The sequence below is a fragment of the Python bivittatus genome, unplaced genomic scaffold (genome assembly GCF_059951505.1).
Source record: "Python bivittatus isolate LINGU-HERP-01145 unplaced genomic scaffold, Pbiv_v1 ctg000020_np1212, whole genome shotgun sequence".
NCBI lineage: Eukaryota > Metazoa > Chordata > Lepidosauria > Squamata > Pythonidae > Python > Python bivittatus.
In genome coordinates, this window is record NW_028277030.1 from 70,865,619 (window position 1) to 70,881,177 (window position 15,559).

Consider the following 15,559-nt stretch of genomic DNA (forward strand, 5'->3'; position numbering starts at 1 on the left):
AACTCCATGAGGTGGGTGGGAAGATGAATGCAAATAAAACCCCCACTATTGTTATAGTGACAATAGCCACAATGCCATTTTAAAAAGTATGTTTTCAGCTCCATAAATCTTCATGTTGGGTCTTTTATCTGATTTCACTCCTTAATTGTTATTTGGAACAGTGCCTTAAAGGATATTGTTCTTGCCTGTCCTCTCTCAATTTGGAAAGTGTGGCAAAGCAGCTCCATTCAGCTTCAAAACAGTGTACATAATTGGAGCCCTAGTTTGCAAGCTGAAAAGGAGGTACTGTGCCTTTGATTACAGCTACCATTTCTTTGCAGTGTTTATGTGAAGTGTTATTTTTATCTTCCATGTCCATACTATCATATTAATAGTTAACAATGCCATCCAAACGAGCATCAAAACTTTGGCTACTTCTCAGAATTCCCTAATATATAGCATGATGCATGTTTAAATTGTGTTTTAAGGAAGGAAAAATGTTTAAAAAGGGCAAATTAAGGATATTAAATAAGCAGAAGAATCAGAAATGTAGCATCCTTCCAGTACTGAGGAAGCAAGTAATGGCAACTTTGCTCTTCTAAAATTTTAGTGAAGAAATGTTAATTCCCATTATTTTACAGTCATCTGACACTTAAAATGAAGATTAAATATTAGAGATGTTTAAAAATATAGATGTAGTTCAATTGTGTTCTTGGTTTCAGTCTAGTTCTGAGACTGAAACAGCCCTAGTTATCTTGATAAGTGACCTCCACATGAAGATGGACAATGAAATTCAATCATGTGAATTCTTCTGAACCACTCAGAAGCGGTGGTGATATCGAAAGAAAAGATGTCAACAGGATTAGTAGGCTCTCTTTTATGGTATTTTTGATCTATTGTTCCAAGAAACTAGGACCAGGAGATTGTACTACTCCGCTTTGTAATCTTTCACTCATAAGGTCTATGTTTTATATTATCCCCCATGCTCTTCTAGATCTTTAGGTAGAGCGCTCCTGAAAAGGTAATACGCTCATCATTTCTATAGTTCTTTTATTTCCATCCTATGACATGAACATTATGGACCAATAACACTGTTAAGTGATTCTGCTGTTCTAGAAAGAGAAGTTTTGGCTCATTATCTACCTCCTAGCCTGATGAAACAGAACACCACATTCTTCATGCTGAGGTTATATCCAGACTGGTCTATTATCTTCTTGTACAAATGAAATATGTATTTGTTAAAAAAAAAACACCCTATTTTATCTGATAGGGAGCTACTGATAGTGAGTGAACTGAAGGGGGTCATCTAAAGTTTGCTTTTGAAAGCAAAGAAATTAGAATGAGTTTTGAAAGAAAGACTATTAGCCGATGCTTGGAAGGGCTGTCTTGCTGGTGAATTTAACCCTTTTTGTCATTTAAACTGGGGTTCTCTCCCTTTTCCTTCCTTCCTTGACAACTTACCTCTTCCCCATACCTCATTTTTTTTCTTTAACTGCGGGAGGGAGGGAGGATATGCAGTTGTGTGCAGTGTGTTTCTGTGTACAAGAATAGTTTGTGTATGAGAATTGATGGTATATGCAGATGGGTTCAATTATTTTTCAGTGGGGAACTTAAATTTACAGACATTTTTATTTGGCTGCTTTCAATTCAATTAATGCACATTCATGTAATATTCAATATACAGTACATTTATACATATTCTAGCCCTGATGCCTTTTTTTTAGTATGGTTTTTGGCAGGTATATTCAAAAACCTATATACGTACATAAGGTATGTACATTCATTTACAATTCTGTTATATGCATACATTTACTGGTGAAGGATGAAGATTCTCCAGAATTAATTTCAGGTGGAGCTGGCAATCTCAGACAGACAGACAAAAGGGAGAAAGTGGGCATTGCATGAGACTGATGCCTGTTTTCTATTTTTTTTTCCTGTCTATTCTTATTTTTTGGAGTGAGGATTGTTTAAAATTCAGGGTTTTCTTCATTTCAGGTAAATATATATTCAATATTTTTATGCTGTATGCCTACTCAACATGTGGGATGATTGTATAATATTTGAAATTTAATACTGTGCATCTGGGTGTTATTTTGCACATCGGTGGTCAACTTGGTTATTCTCACTTCTTTTTTTTTTAATGGAATCAAATGCCATGACTACTAAAAAAAGGAGTTTCTAATTTTATGTTATTTATTGCTTCAGAAAGGAAGAGGGCAGAATTTCCTAACATGGTATAAATAATGTGGGCATCGGTAGTCAACATATATACACAAGAGAATCATAAATAAAGTTACCGGAAATCATCACTAATACACCATTCACAACTTAATGCTTTTTAATTTGAAAACAGTTACACCTGAACATAAACATGTTCTGCATAAAAACATATCTCACTCATATACAGATGTCAAATTATTCTTCTAAACAGTAGAAAAAATGGGCAATGGTGCTTTAAAGGCAGAAAAAAACTGCCTTTACAAAATGAATTTTGTAAATTCGTTAACATTAAAAAAAAATATGAAAAGCTTTTATTTTAAAGTTAACATACAAAAAGCTATAGCTTCCAACTCTTGGTGGTGATACATACTCTTTTATCATATAGTTTTTTTGAAATTCATTCTCTTCTTCAAAACCATTTCAGTATGAGAAGTTGTTGCAGTGACCAATCCTATGTAGCAGGAACAATAAAATCATCCATTGAGCTTATATTTTTAAGTTGAAATTCCTTCAGCACAATCACAAGCATTTAACTTTGCATTCTTTTATGCACAGTACATCAAAATAAGACTTTCCAGAATATAGTGTTTCTGTCCCAGTTAAGCTGGTTGGTTTTTATTCATAGACTATAATAAACTTTAAGCTGATGTCTACTGTCTTTACCCATAATGGTATTCTTCAATTTTTAGTAAACTAGACTGCTTTGTTTCAGTGAGTTGAAGAGCTTCAATAAAATTCTTGATATCTCATTTCTTTGGATAGCAGAGTATATCCAAATACTTCTACTGGGAATATGAAGATATATACATATATATTTATATAAATAAAAAACCCCGAGTCACTGTTAAGATTTTAACTCATGTTAAATTTTACTGGAACTTTCAATATACGTTCTTCCCCTTGGTTCCTTGGCCTCCCGACATCATGATAAATCTCAATTGGTTTAGAGGTATAGATTTACCTACAATATTCCAAGTTTTCAAATATATGATCATTATTTCACAACAAGCAGTAATTCCATAATTTTCCATGTACTTTTAAGCCGTGAAACTAACAGCCACGAACATAACGGACACTATACTTTTGAATAGTCTAGCTGGAAGCCATCATCTGATGTTCCATTTCTACTAGTAGTTTTCACTATCCCTTTCTTCCTTTTCTTCCTGTTTTTCTTAGGCTCATCCTCAACACCATTGAATGGAATGCTGTCATTTGCCTTATATTCTTTTTCCTCTGTATCCATGCCCTTCTTTGTTTGCCCACATGTAATTCTGTAAGAAATATAGGATAAAAGATGCAGTTGGAGATTTTAAAGTCCCAAGCGTTTAAACTGGATTCCTTATCCAATTACTGACCTGTTCCATTCATACACATACTTAAGATTGATCTTCTGATGCTGGAACACACCAAAACAAAAGCAGAAAAACATGTGCCTAAAGCTGACATGATCTTTATAGAAAATTGAGGCCCTTTATCAGTTTCTGCTCTCTGAAAGAACATCTGATAGAAACAAATTGGTATTTTCATATGTAGTTCTGGATTGCTTACCAAATTCCCCACAATAGACTACCCAGAGATAATTTAACCTTGTTTGTTTGTGCAGTGATTATGATATGCAGCCCATTGTTTTCCCAGCATTACTATATGATGGATAAAAAGAAAAAAGCTTGGAAAACAGGGCATTAGTGAGTACCTCTAGAAAAGCATTTATAACTTGGGCAAGATGAGAAATGTATATACCTATAAGTCCCATTTACTGTACATATTCTTCCACTTTTCAGTAAAGCAAATGGATATATTATCCTGCCTGGATTACTGACTGTTTTGTTTTACTTTCTCTTGGCTTCAATTCATAACATTGATCCTATATAAAATATTAGCCTGGTCTTGCAATTACATGCCATAGACTATTTTCTAACTAATGCATCTAACAAAATAGCTAGATCCATTAGGAGCCAACAAAAGAAAGGAAAAACAGAATCATAGCTTTTTAGCAATCATGGTGCCATGAGACAATGTACCTTATTGTAATATCTTTGGAATACAAACATCTATTGTAATACAACACATTGATTGCAGTTTTATATTTCCTCAGCAATTTCTCCAAACCCTTTTGGAGATAATTTATACCAATTTAGTCCATTATTTATGGATGACTGCAATGATAAACACCATGATTTTCAGCTTCTTCCAAGCAATTTAACAATCTATGTTGTACAACTGGTGCCTTACTGTGCAGCCAGGTAGTCTGTGTCATTCAGTGAAATAAATCTTTGGTCTCCCAACTTGCTGATGTCTGCTAGCATCTGCAAGAGGAAAACTTTAATCAGTAGAGAAGGGGGAGGGGGGAGAAAATAGAGTCAACACGTGTGTGATGACAAACCCACGGGCTTCCTGAATGAGGAGAGAATATACCTCATTTTATATGTAAGATCTGTCACCCATGAAATTCTCATAATATGTGGTTTAAAACGAGGAAACAGTCCTCAGCTTTAAAATCCTTTGAAATGTTCAGGTGTGCTTAGAAAAAAAAAAATCACCCTCAAAATTATTAATCTAAGCTTGGATGAGACTTAAATAGAGACTACCAATACTATTTGAAAATACAAGGAAACAATTGAACTTGTCAGTATTTTTGAGGGAACAGTTGTACGAGTTAAAAGTTATATTTGCTAGTATTGACTATTTAAAATATCACGTGCAGTGCCCTTTTTAGGCACATAAATATATAGTCAGAAGTGACAAAAGATGCTAATTGCCATGAATCAACTACCAATTCCATTGTCTTGGCTTTTTTTACAATGAAAAGTCAGACTGTGATAAGAATAGTTCAGCACTTAAACATACGTAGTACTGTACTTTGCACTGAAGATCAGTTATGAATCATTACTGACCTATTCTCCACAGCTATATATGAAGCTATACAGGTAGCCCTCATTTAACAATCACTCATTCAGCAACCATTCAAATTTACAGTCCTTGTAGTTGCGACTGTTGCAGCGCCTCCAATGTCACATGATCACAGTTTGGGCGCTCGGTGATTGGCCTGCAATTATGTCACAGTGTCCCACAGTCATGTGATCGTGATTTGTGACCTGCCCTGCCAGCTTCCCACAAGCAAAGTCAATGGGGAAGCCAGCAGGAAGTTGGAAGTCACGATCACGAGGTCCTTGCTTAACAACCCATGTGGTCCTTGCTTAATTACCGCAGCTGGGGGTGCCAAAACTGCCATTGCTAAGCAGCATGGTCATGTGACACTGTGGTTAACAACCGTGTTGCTTAGCGATGGAGTTTCCAGTCCCAACTGTGAACATTAAGTAAGGACTACCTGTATAGATCTTCCTAATGAGGGCCAGTTTGGTTTAGTGGTTAAAGGTGCTAGATTAGAAGCTGGGAGATAGTGAGTTCTAGTCTTGCCTTAGGCATGGAAGCCAACTGAGTGACTCTGAGCCAGTCACTCTCAGCCAAAAAAGGTGTTGGCAAACCACTTCTGAAAAATGTGAAGAAAACTGCATCGACTTATTCATGTAGGTGCCAGGAGTCAAGCCCCTCCCTCACAAACAGCAACAAAACTAGCCCTAGCTAAGACCATCCTATTTCAAGGGTTATTTGTCTATATAAGTTTATTTGCCAATGTTGTTTATTCCATGAGGCTCAGCTTCAAGTCTCCAGTTGTCAAAAACTGGTACCCAAGACAAGGCATTTTCAGCAGTGGCACCCAAGATCTAGAATGGATCCACTTGCCCCCATCACTGCTTGAATTTAGTCAGGACCATTTAGATGGTTTTTAATAGAATAACCCTACACACCCATGGAAATGGTGAGAATTGTGGTCAGCCATGTATTGCATCAATAGCTCTGCCAGTTTTTTATATCCAAAGTCCCCATTCCTTTTGTTTTTATACTGGTACTCTGTTGTGCTTTTTAAATATCCCATTAATTATAACGGAAAAGGAACAGTGTCATCTTCAAGGCAGATTAGATTATAATTTGAATTGGATAAAACTGTGGAGATATTAGCCTTGATATAAGGCTACTGGAATATTCACAGAATCCCACTTTGGACCCTGTTACTGGTAGGAATACTGCTTGCAATCCATAAATATTTACATAACTTTCCACCGTGTTTTGGAAGCCTCTGAAGAATGAGTGGCAATCTCTTGGCAGGCCTCTCCTTTTGCCGCTGGCATCCATTTTATCACCCTTCAGCCACCTTTGTGGGAAGGACTGTTCCCTAATTCATTTTATTAATTAATGCCACTTAGGCTTTTTAAAATTCCTCTTTAGAGAGCTTTCTGGATATACTAGTCTTTCGTTAATATTTATTAGAAAGGCAGAAAATAAATGCTCTAACACAATAGCTCTTCTCTGGATACCTGGTGGAGAAAAAATTCAGAGTTTTAAATTATTTCATTCTGTTAGTTTATTTGGAAGAAAATAAACAACTATAGTTCAATGAATCTAGTGCTGGGCTTAAGAGATCTTGGTTCATATAATGACAAGGAAAGAATCATAGTAAGAGACAACTGCCGTGAATATTTTTGACATTTAGTTTGCATTTCTGAGATAAGATCATTCTCTCCATCTCCTGGTAAGAACAAAAGGTTTTATCATGTAACATGAAAGGGATTCCAGAAAGAAATGGCAAAACAGCCACCCACGCTATATATAAAAAATGTTATTTTCCAAAACACTCTCGTCTTATACTTCATTAACAATCCAGAGCGTGCTCCTTTAGGTGCACCCAAGGGACTTTTGAATTTGGGTGTTTTTCTTAAATAGCAGCTTCTCATGTGATATTCTCAACTGCTTCATAAACTCCTCCAGGTTTCATAAACTCCTCCAGGTTTCAAAATGTCCTTAAGCTAACATATGGGAGGGCATTATGGATTATGACCATAATATTTCACTTCTATATTCATAGTTAGCCAGGTTAACAATTCAGCCTAACTAATAAATTAAACACTGCACATTTTATTGAAAGTATGGAATTCAAATAACATATGACATTACCAACTACATGCATTCTTTAGTATAGTTTTGAAGGGGTTCATGTGGGATTGTTAATTAATGCAAAATCTTTTAACACACATACACCTTGATCTTTTTTTCCATTCTACTTACTGTTGTTCACTGAGATTGTTCCAGTAAACTAAGCTTCATCTAGCATAAAAGATTTAATTTTTAACTGTTACTTGTATGTGAAGTTATAAGTACATAATAAATAAATTTAGTACTACTACTACTGTACTATATCATAATCTAGGGGTCAGAACAATAAATAAAATTACTACTACTACTATAGTATGTGTGTGACTATACACTGTCATTTTATTTTGGGTACTTTAATTTTAACTGATGACAGCACCTGGGGAGATACGTAGGGACAGAAAAGTGGGGTAAAATAGCTTTTAAAAATAAATATATATTCCACCATTCCAGAGATTTTGGAATCAATGGGAACAGATGTATGCAGCTGGGCAGAATGAAACAAACACATCCTAATTCAACGACGCTGCCATCCAATCATTTAGGAAGGCAGAGTCCAAGCCACCAAAACAGATTCCCTTTTAAGCCAAGTGAGAAGGGATGCAGGTCAGAAACTGCCCCTTCCCGTCTGTTGGGGGCAGCTTTTATTTCCTTCTTTAAAAATTATATTGGTTAAATTCCATTCAATCCCAACAGCTATTTTGATTGAGCCTCACCAGCTGATTGGCAATTTCAGAGAGACTATGATATTCAGCTTGCTAAACTAAAATTACTGCTGTGTTAAATCACAATGGTTGGAGCGATATAGCCATTTTTAAAAAGTTATACTTGAGAGTGTGTGCATTTTACTCATTTCAGTCAGAGAAACTGAGCTGCTATTAGATTTTATAGAAGTAGCCCCTTAAAATTAAAATCCAGTTGTTGTTGTTTTTTAATGAGATTATGTCTTTTCCTGTTCTACAGACTACTGAAAGTTTGGTCATTTTTTTTTTCAAATATAAGAGACTCTTGGTCTTTTAACTGCACATAGTAACTTCCTTATAACCCACAATGGAGAAGGCAGTAACTGCATGGTAGTCTGAATTGTGGCCAAATATTATTAAAAAAAGAAGAAGCATGAACCATTTGAGTCCTCATATTATCTTTTATGGGCATGTTTACTAAATAAACAAGCCATATAATTTGTAATGATAATTAAACTCAGTTAAATGTCAGCTCTTCCCTTTCTATCATATAGACGGTTTTCCAACATATAAGGAATGTACTTTGTGAACATAATAACTTCTGGGCTTGTATTCCTGGAGAATGGCTGAATCCAAGCAAGTCCATACATTAAAATTAACACATGCTAGAAGCACTTGGTAATTAACTTGTTACCACAAGAAATGGAAAATACAATCCATCTTGTGAGGTATGGTTCATGCCTTCCTCTCAAATAGTTACCTCAGGCACAGCTGGTGATGTTACTTTTACAAATTCACTGGATGGAAGAGTAGACTCTTCTGCTAATCCTTTAGATTGCTGTTGTTCATATTGTGCTGAAAAGGAACCATAACTCATTAAATACAAGCGCTTAAAATGGTTATTTGATTCATAGTATTTTCAAATTAGTTCCTCCACTGTCTATTTCAGAATGTTTTTAAATGTTTTACTTAATATACATTTATCAATAACTCAAACCTACCAATTTATTTGTATTCCCAAGAGATGATTCCTGAATGAAATGTTTCTATACATAGCTCCAGGATCAATACTGTAATATTTGAAAGGGAAACCGCAAAATATGGTGAAAATGAGTCACCAAGTGCCTTGGCTCTTGGCTGTGGACTTATTATAGGTGCTCAGATATATACCACCCTTCTATTACAAAACCTTCCATATGAGATATTTTAAAAAATGATGTTTATGAATGTCACTTACTATACATTTATAAATGGGTATTTCTTAGGTGGACTTTTGCATAGGGTGCCCTCTGCTGTGGAAATTAGTTCTAACTTCAGTGGGCACAATTCTCAATGATACAAGGGCTCTCCAAGGGAAGACATGGGCAGACCTAAATGGATTGTACCAAGACAGATTGCTCTTTGCACTTGTGATCAACTCGCTTGCTCACACTTGGTAAAAATAAAATGTTCAAATATTGTAGAAGGAGTCATTTTTGTGGTTGAAGACAGTTCCTGCACAGTTTTCTGCATAGTCTTGCATATCTTGTGCTCCTCCCCATGATTAAGAAAGACAGAATAAATTATGCAACCAATGAGAACACATATAAAATTGCTTTAATTTAATTATCATATAAAATATTTATACAATTAAACTATTGATTTAATTAACATAAATCAGCATAAAAGAAAAAATGTTTTGGTTTTAGATAGCAAATATACATCAGAGCAAGTACAGTTTTCAGAGTATCACAGAGGGCCACTGAGTCCAATTATTTTCTGCTATGGAAGGGGGAAAAAAGAGCAATGCCTCTTCTGATGGTGCTTGAGATCTGATTCTTTTTTAAACAAGCAGATTATATATCCAGTCTGCACTTTTTAGACAAAACCAATAATCACTGGGGCACATGCTTTGAACGAGCAATTTTAGTCAGCAAGAACTCAGAACAGTCCCTCAGTTAGAATGAATAATAATACAAGGCAGTGGTATCTAGCTCACTGTGGAGTATTCTTGTTTCTTGGTCAATATATTTCATTTTCAGATTATTTACACATTTAATTCTACTTTGCTTATTTGTAACATGTACTACAATACATTAAGCCATAGGATAGCAGGTTTCAGATAATCGATTTAAGCCCCCACAGGTATCACATACTAGGCAAAACCATTATACATACTTTCCTCAACCACATAATTGGCTGGAAAATAGCCTTGCTGTCCATTCGCCAGGCTGCCAAACCACCAGTTATCATTATCTTTGTACAACACTTGGATAATGTCACTGCAGTGGATGGTTAGCTCATCTGATCGATGTGCTGTGTAGTCATAAAGAGCCACTACCTAAAAGAGAGATAACACCACCACAGCTTTATCACAACTCTACCACAGAAACAAAAGGGCAACATTCACTTCCTCTAATAGAGAAGTTGCTGCAACCCAAGTGAGACTTGGGCAAAAGCTCATTCTGTCTCAGGTTTCAGGGCTGGTGGGAACGCAGCAGGAGAAGTCAGATAAAGGGGTTGTGGGATTCTAGAAAGAGTTAAGAACATTAAAGGCAGTAAGATTAGCTTTCATGAAAGGGGAAAAAACCCTCTGAAACTGCAGCAGCTGTTAGTTTTATAAGCAAATAAAGTTTGATAGATTTAGTTTCTTAGAATTGTTAACAGCCCTTTCGGAACCCATTTTATTTGTGAGCTGGCTGTTATGGAAGTACACAATAAAAGAACATACTGGTAGGAAAATCTCATGAAATTCATGGACTGCTAAGTTGTAATGAATTTCTGCATCAATTCATTTTGAATGTGCCCTTATAGTAGACGATATTAATATATTTTTGTATAATGGATCTTTTTACTTTGCACTATTGGTCTCCCAATGTTCCACTACTTTTAGGGGATCTATTCTGCACTATCTAGACTACTATCCCCACCCTTATGCATATCCACTGCAGAACTTACCTGCCATGTTTCCCCTAGCATTAGTTTATCACTACCTCCCTTTTTTTTCCATAGAAAAGTTATTAGGAATTAAAAGAAGAGTGCGATACTAAACCTGTTTTCTTCATTCCATTCAAGTGAACAGGATTTCCTTCACAGAAAATATGCTTAGGATGGAAGCATTATGGTGAAATCTATGGCTACTTCTCTTCTAAAAAATTGAAGTAGGAGACAAAGTTTCCTGAAATGCACTTTGTATCCTTTCTGTTTTCTCATGCCCAGTGCTGATTTCTGGTGCTGCTCACTGCTTTATTGCTGAAGGAAAGTATTCACACAGTGAGTGGGCAGACCATTGTTTGTCTGTTCTAGGCAAAATGAAATGTATGGCAAATGGACACCATACAAAACAAAGACTGGATTCTCATTTGGCCAAACCTTCATTTATTTAATAAAAGTTTACTGCATGACCACAAATGGCTAGATTTGCACTAAGGAAAATGATGGTTTATAATTTTGCATTTTATATTTTGAATTTAGGTATTGTCTGTTAATGTTACATGGTTTTATTTGTTTTTTCTTCTTTTTGATTTACTGTGTGCTTATGCTGTATGCCACTCAGAGTCACACTGTTTGAATTGGGTGGCCTTATAAATCTTAAAAATAAATAAATAAATAAATAAATAAATAAATAAATAAATAAATAAGGCTAAATGTACATAATAAGCCAAAACTAAGCAAACCATATTAGGTTTGAGAGTGATGTACGAAGTAGCTTCACAATACTCTGCAGCTGTAGCTTGCATAATAAAATGAATTAATGATGGAGAGGCTGATCATTTCACATCCACTAATAATTTCACAGGGGAGCTCCCAATGATATAGGAAATTGCCTTAAACCAGGAAGACTAATTCTTCTTTTGCTTTTCTACCAACTTCATGGGCAAGGAATTCTTCAGCTTTCTAATTTATCCTCAGCCTTCTAACTAGAGAGACCAGGGACTGAGTGTTCATTTTGCATCTATGCTAAATGAGCAGAACATTAACTGATTTTTAAAAAAACATTCAGCATCTAAAATGCTGTTAATTATTGGCAAAAAACAATGAACGATGGTTCCTAATTAACTCTAAATGGTGGAGTCCTTGGTGCTCTCTGAGCTTGGTTGTTTGCTTGCAGACGTTTCATTACCCAACTAGGGAACATCATCAGTGCTGAGAGAGAGAGAGCGCCAAGGACTCCACAGTTCAACCCTAAGCTACATATATTCTCTTCTATTGTAACATTACATGATTCAGAAAAAATATGTTTTTAATAAAATAAGGATTAAGCAATGATTTTTCATGTAATATATATGGTTTACTTACACAGCACACTTGTTTAGAAATTAGTTGTAACTACTTAAAGCAATTGCAAATATTATATAGTAGATATGTCCAGTAGATATATTCCATTATAGTGGGTTGCATATCTTAGTGCCTTCAGATATTTTAGCTCAATTTAAACAAGTACTGATTAAAATTCTGATTTGTTTGAAGGTACCTACAAGCTTAAACTAATGTGTGTGCTTGATTTCCTTATTATCTCACTGCAGGAAAGATACATCTGTTTGAGAAGCAACTAAAACAAACAAACAATCCCCCACCCTACCAACTTCTTGTAGGATCACCAATGGATCAACTTATACATAAATTGTCAGAGTAGTCCCTTATGCAGAGAAGGCCAATGTTACCATATCTTTGCAAGCTTACACACATTTAAATGACTAAGTACTGAGAAAACCTAATGAAGTACTTGAAACAAAAATGAATAATTATTTCAACAGATATTCAATCAGGCCACCTATACAGATTAGTCTCCACCCATCAGGGCTTATAAGACATTACCATAATGATTAGATACTTATTCTCAATTATTTATATAAAATAAGAGAATCAGCCTTTTGAAAAAAAAAAATTACTATCTGCTTGTTTTATGAACTGCTGAGTAATACAAAAGTTGCCATTATTTCTAATGGATAAATGTCAAAGATTTTTGCTCCATTCAGGAACACGCCTTCCATTAGCAGGCTTCTTCCATTCAAAGAATGCACACTTTGGATATCAGTCAATATAATGAATTTGGAAATGTGGATCACTACTTTTATAGTACAATTATACAATTTAGTATAATCTGATAAATCTTCTTTTAAAATATTAAAAACTATTTGGTAGTATAACACCCAACATTTATACACTTCTATAATGTTCAATACAAGTCACAGGACTTGTTTGCTTCTTGGCTAAAGTTTTAAAAAAGTGATATTTACCTCTTGGTCTTGACAAAATAATCAGTGATATCATGGCCCAAAAAATGTAAAAGAACATGTGATCTTGATTTGGAATGATCTGGTCAATATATGTCTAAAAGCACTTTAGGATAATTAATTAAAGTGTTCAAGCTAAAGAACTGAAAAATCAATATACAACACAATAAAGAGATTTTAAAAATGCAAAGCACTTACTGTTTCCTGGACAGAGACTGAATTAACATCTCCTTTGGCATATGATGAAGCTATAAAGTCAGTGTTCTATAAAAAATTATTTAACATTGACAAATTACTAAAAGATCATTCTTGTATCTATGCATGTTGTCTAGATGATATCTATGTATCAACCTATGCATGTAAATGGGGTCAAGAGTATTAACAGCATCCTGCCTACAGTTTACCTCCTTGTCACTAACTTCCACCAAATCATTTAATGATTGCAATCTATAAAGCTTTCATGGCACAAGGCCTTGCTATTTAAGGAACCTTCTTTCTCCGGTAATGCCTGCCAGTCTTATAAGATCTGACAGAATTGGCAGGCTTCAGGTTCCATTTATCAAGGAATGCCATCTAATGGGACCAGGAGGTGTGCCTTCTCTGTCATGGCATCTGCCCTGTGGAATAGCCCCAGAGATTAGAATAACCCTGATCCTGCTCTCCTTTAGATGAGTCTTAAAGACCCAGCTCATTCTCCAGGCATTGGGCTAGGACACTGTGTATTGGTTTTCCTGATTTAATGTTTCCTGTTTCCCTGTTCAGCCATCTTTTCTCTTTTTTATAGTTTTGACTGTTGTTTGAAAAACATTCTTTATGTTTTTAGCCTCTATGACTCCCAGAGTGGATGGCCTACAAATGTGGCAAATAAATACCCTCACTTAGACTCTAGTATTGGAAACAATAGGAAAAAAATTACACAATATTTTTGCTCCACAGTTACCCCTTCTTCATTTCTAAACAAAAACTGGTTTCAGGTGTAAGCAAGCACACAGATTTGTCACAATAAATCTAGATCGGCCCTAGACCACAGAACCATCTGATTTACCATATTATCATCTCAAAGCGGCCATGACAAGAAAGTTAGAGCCTCTTCTTTGCTCTTTCCATAAAGTGAAGATTTGTAGAATAGCAACACTGCAAAGGCAGTGAATTTTACCCAAAGGGAAGGAGTGACTCCTGTTACTCTGGGATGAGTCAATGTGATGATGATTACTGCTATTCTCGTTATAATTCTTTTAAAAAGATGATAGTTATGAGCTCTCCAAAAAGCTTCATCAAACAACCCTGAGCTGAGGTAAGCTTTAGGAAATAATAGATTAAAAACTTCAACATGCCTTGGGATATTTTGAATGCACCCAGATGTTGTATTAAAGGGTTATTAAAATGTGGCTCCAAAGGGCTTCCTCTTAAAGGAATATGTGCTTTCCTGCTCAATGTTACATTCGGGAAGAAGTATGGACTCCATTTTAAAGGATTAAGATCTGCTTCAAATCTCAAACATTATCTTTTATTAGAGGATACAGAAGACACACATAGATTTGCATGGCACTTTGAATATGGATCACTTTATCTTACGCTACATTGAGCAGAATTCCCTTCACCTTGTATCTTATGTGGAGCTTTGCTTCACACATTTAAACCTTCATACACTTGCCCAATGGGTAGGGATGGGCAGCCTGATACCCTCTGGATGTTCTGGACTTCAATTCCCATAAGTCTCATCCACCATAATCAATGGCAAGGGATCTGTTCTCCATAGGATAGAAAATGAACAAATAGTTATATCATTTTTTAAAATATTTTTGTTAGAATTGGGTGAAAAGTACAATCCATTTTGAATGGATGCAGCGGGCTGGTGCTTGCCATTTCCACATTTTGTGGTTTTATGCAAGGGAAGTCTTTAAAGTTTGAGGCTGAAGTTAAAAAAAAAAAAAATCTCCCTTATAGCTTTTTGGAGAAATTTGTATGAAAATGTCACACACTGCAGAAATAGCCTCTGATAAGTAATTTGCAAGATTTTGGGAGAGGTGTAGGGAATAGGAAATCATAATGAATGAAAATGGTTTAGTAGAAATTCCCTTCAGTTGGGAATTACAAGAATTGAAGTCCAACATATCTGGAAGATATATTTTGGGGAACAACTTGGTCTACACCTAATGTAAACAAAAAACAATAAAAATCGGCTTTCAGCATTACATTGTTTTCACTAAGATGCCAGTATGTATGTTACTGACAATGCTACACAAAAAGTTTCTTTTGTAACTGATATCATGATAGGTAATTTATATTTTTATTTCCCAGTCTTTACATCAAGCCAATTGTCAAAGCAAATTATGGTATGTTGTACAACACCAAATTTCTGGAATAAACTTCACTAAAACTAAAAAGCTTTCTTTTGCAAATTCCTTACTGGTAATTTTTCTTACATGCATGCTGGTTTTTTGTTGATCTACCCCAACCCACTATAAGCCT

The 15,559-nt window shown here is 35.3% G+C and overlaps 1 protein-coding gene across 7 annotated transcripts in view; it reads right to left on the minus strand.

The window, feature by feature from the left end:
• Positions 1-2,163: 2,163 nt before the first annotated feature.
• The window catches only part of AHI1 (Abelson helper integration site 1), a 95,116-nt gene continuing 81,720 nt past the window's right edge, over positions 2,164-15,559 (minus strand). For 3 of the 7 annotated variants that reach the window (XM_088141090.1, XM_088141092.1, XM_088141093.1), the window contains exons 21-25: positions 13,286-13,351; positions 10,029-10,191; positions 8,632-8,726; positions 4,432-4,505; positions 2,193-3,470 (exon numbers count right to left, since the gene is read on the minus strand). In XM_088141090.1, the coding sequence (XP_087997216.1) occupies positions 3,275-3,470; positions 4,432-4,505; positions 8,632-8,726; positions 10,029-10,191; positions 13,286-13,351 (594 nt within the window). In that variant the 3' untranslated portion in view covers positions 2,193-3,274. Of the gene's footprint in view, positions 3,471-4,431; positions 4,506-8,631; positions 8,727-10,028; positions 10,192-13,285; positions 13,352-15,559 lie in introns of those variants that run through there. The other 4 variants (XM_088141096.1, XM_088141098.1, XM_088141099.1 and 1 more) reach the window with 4 other exon arrangements.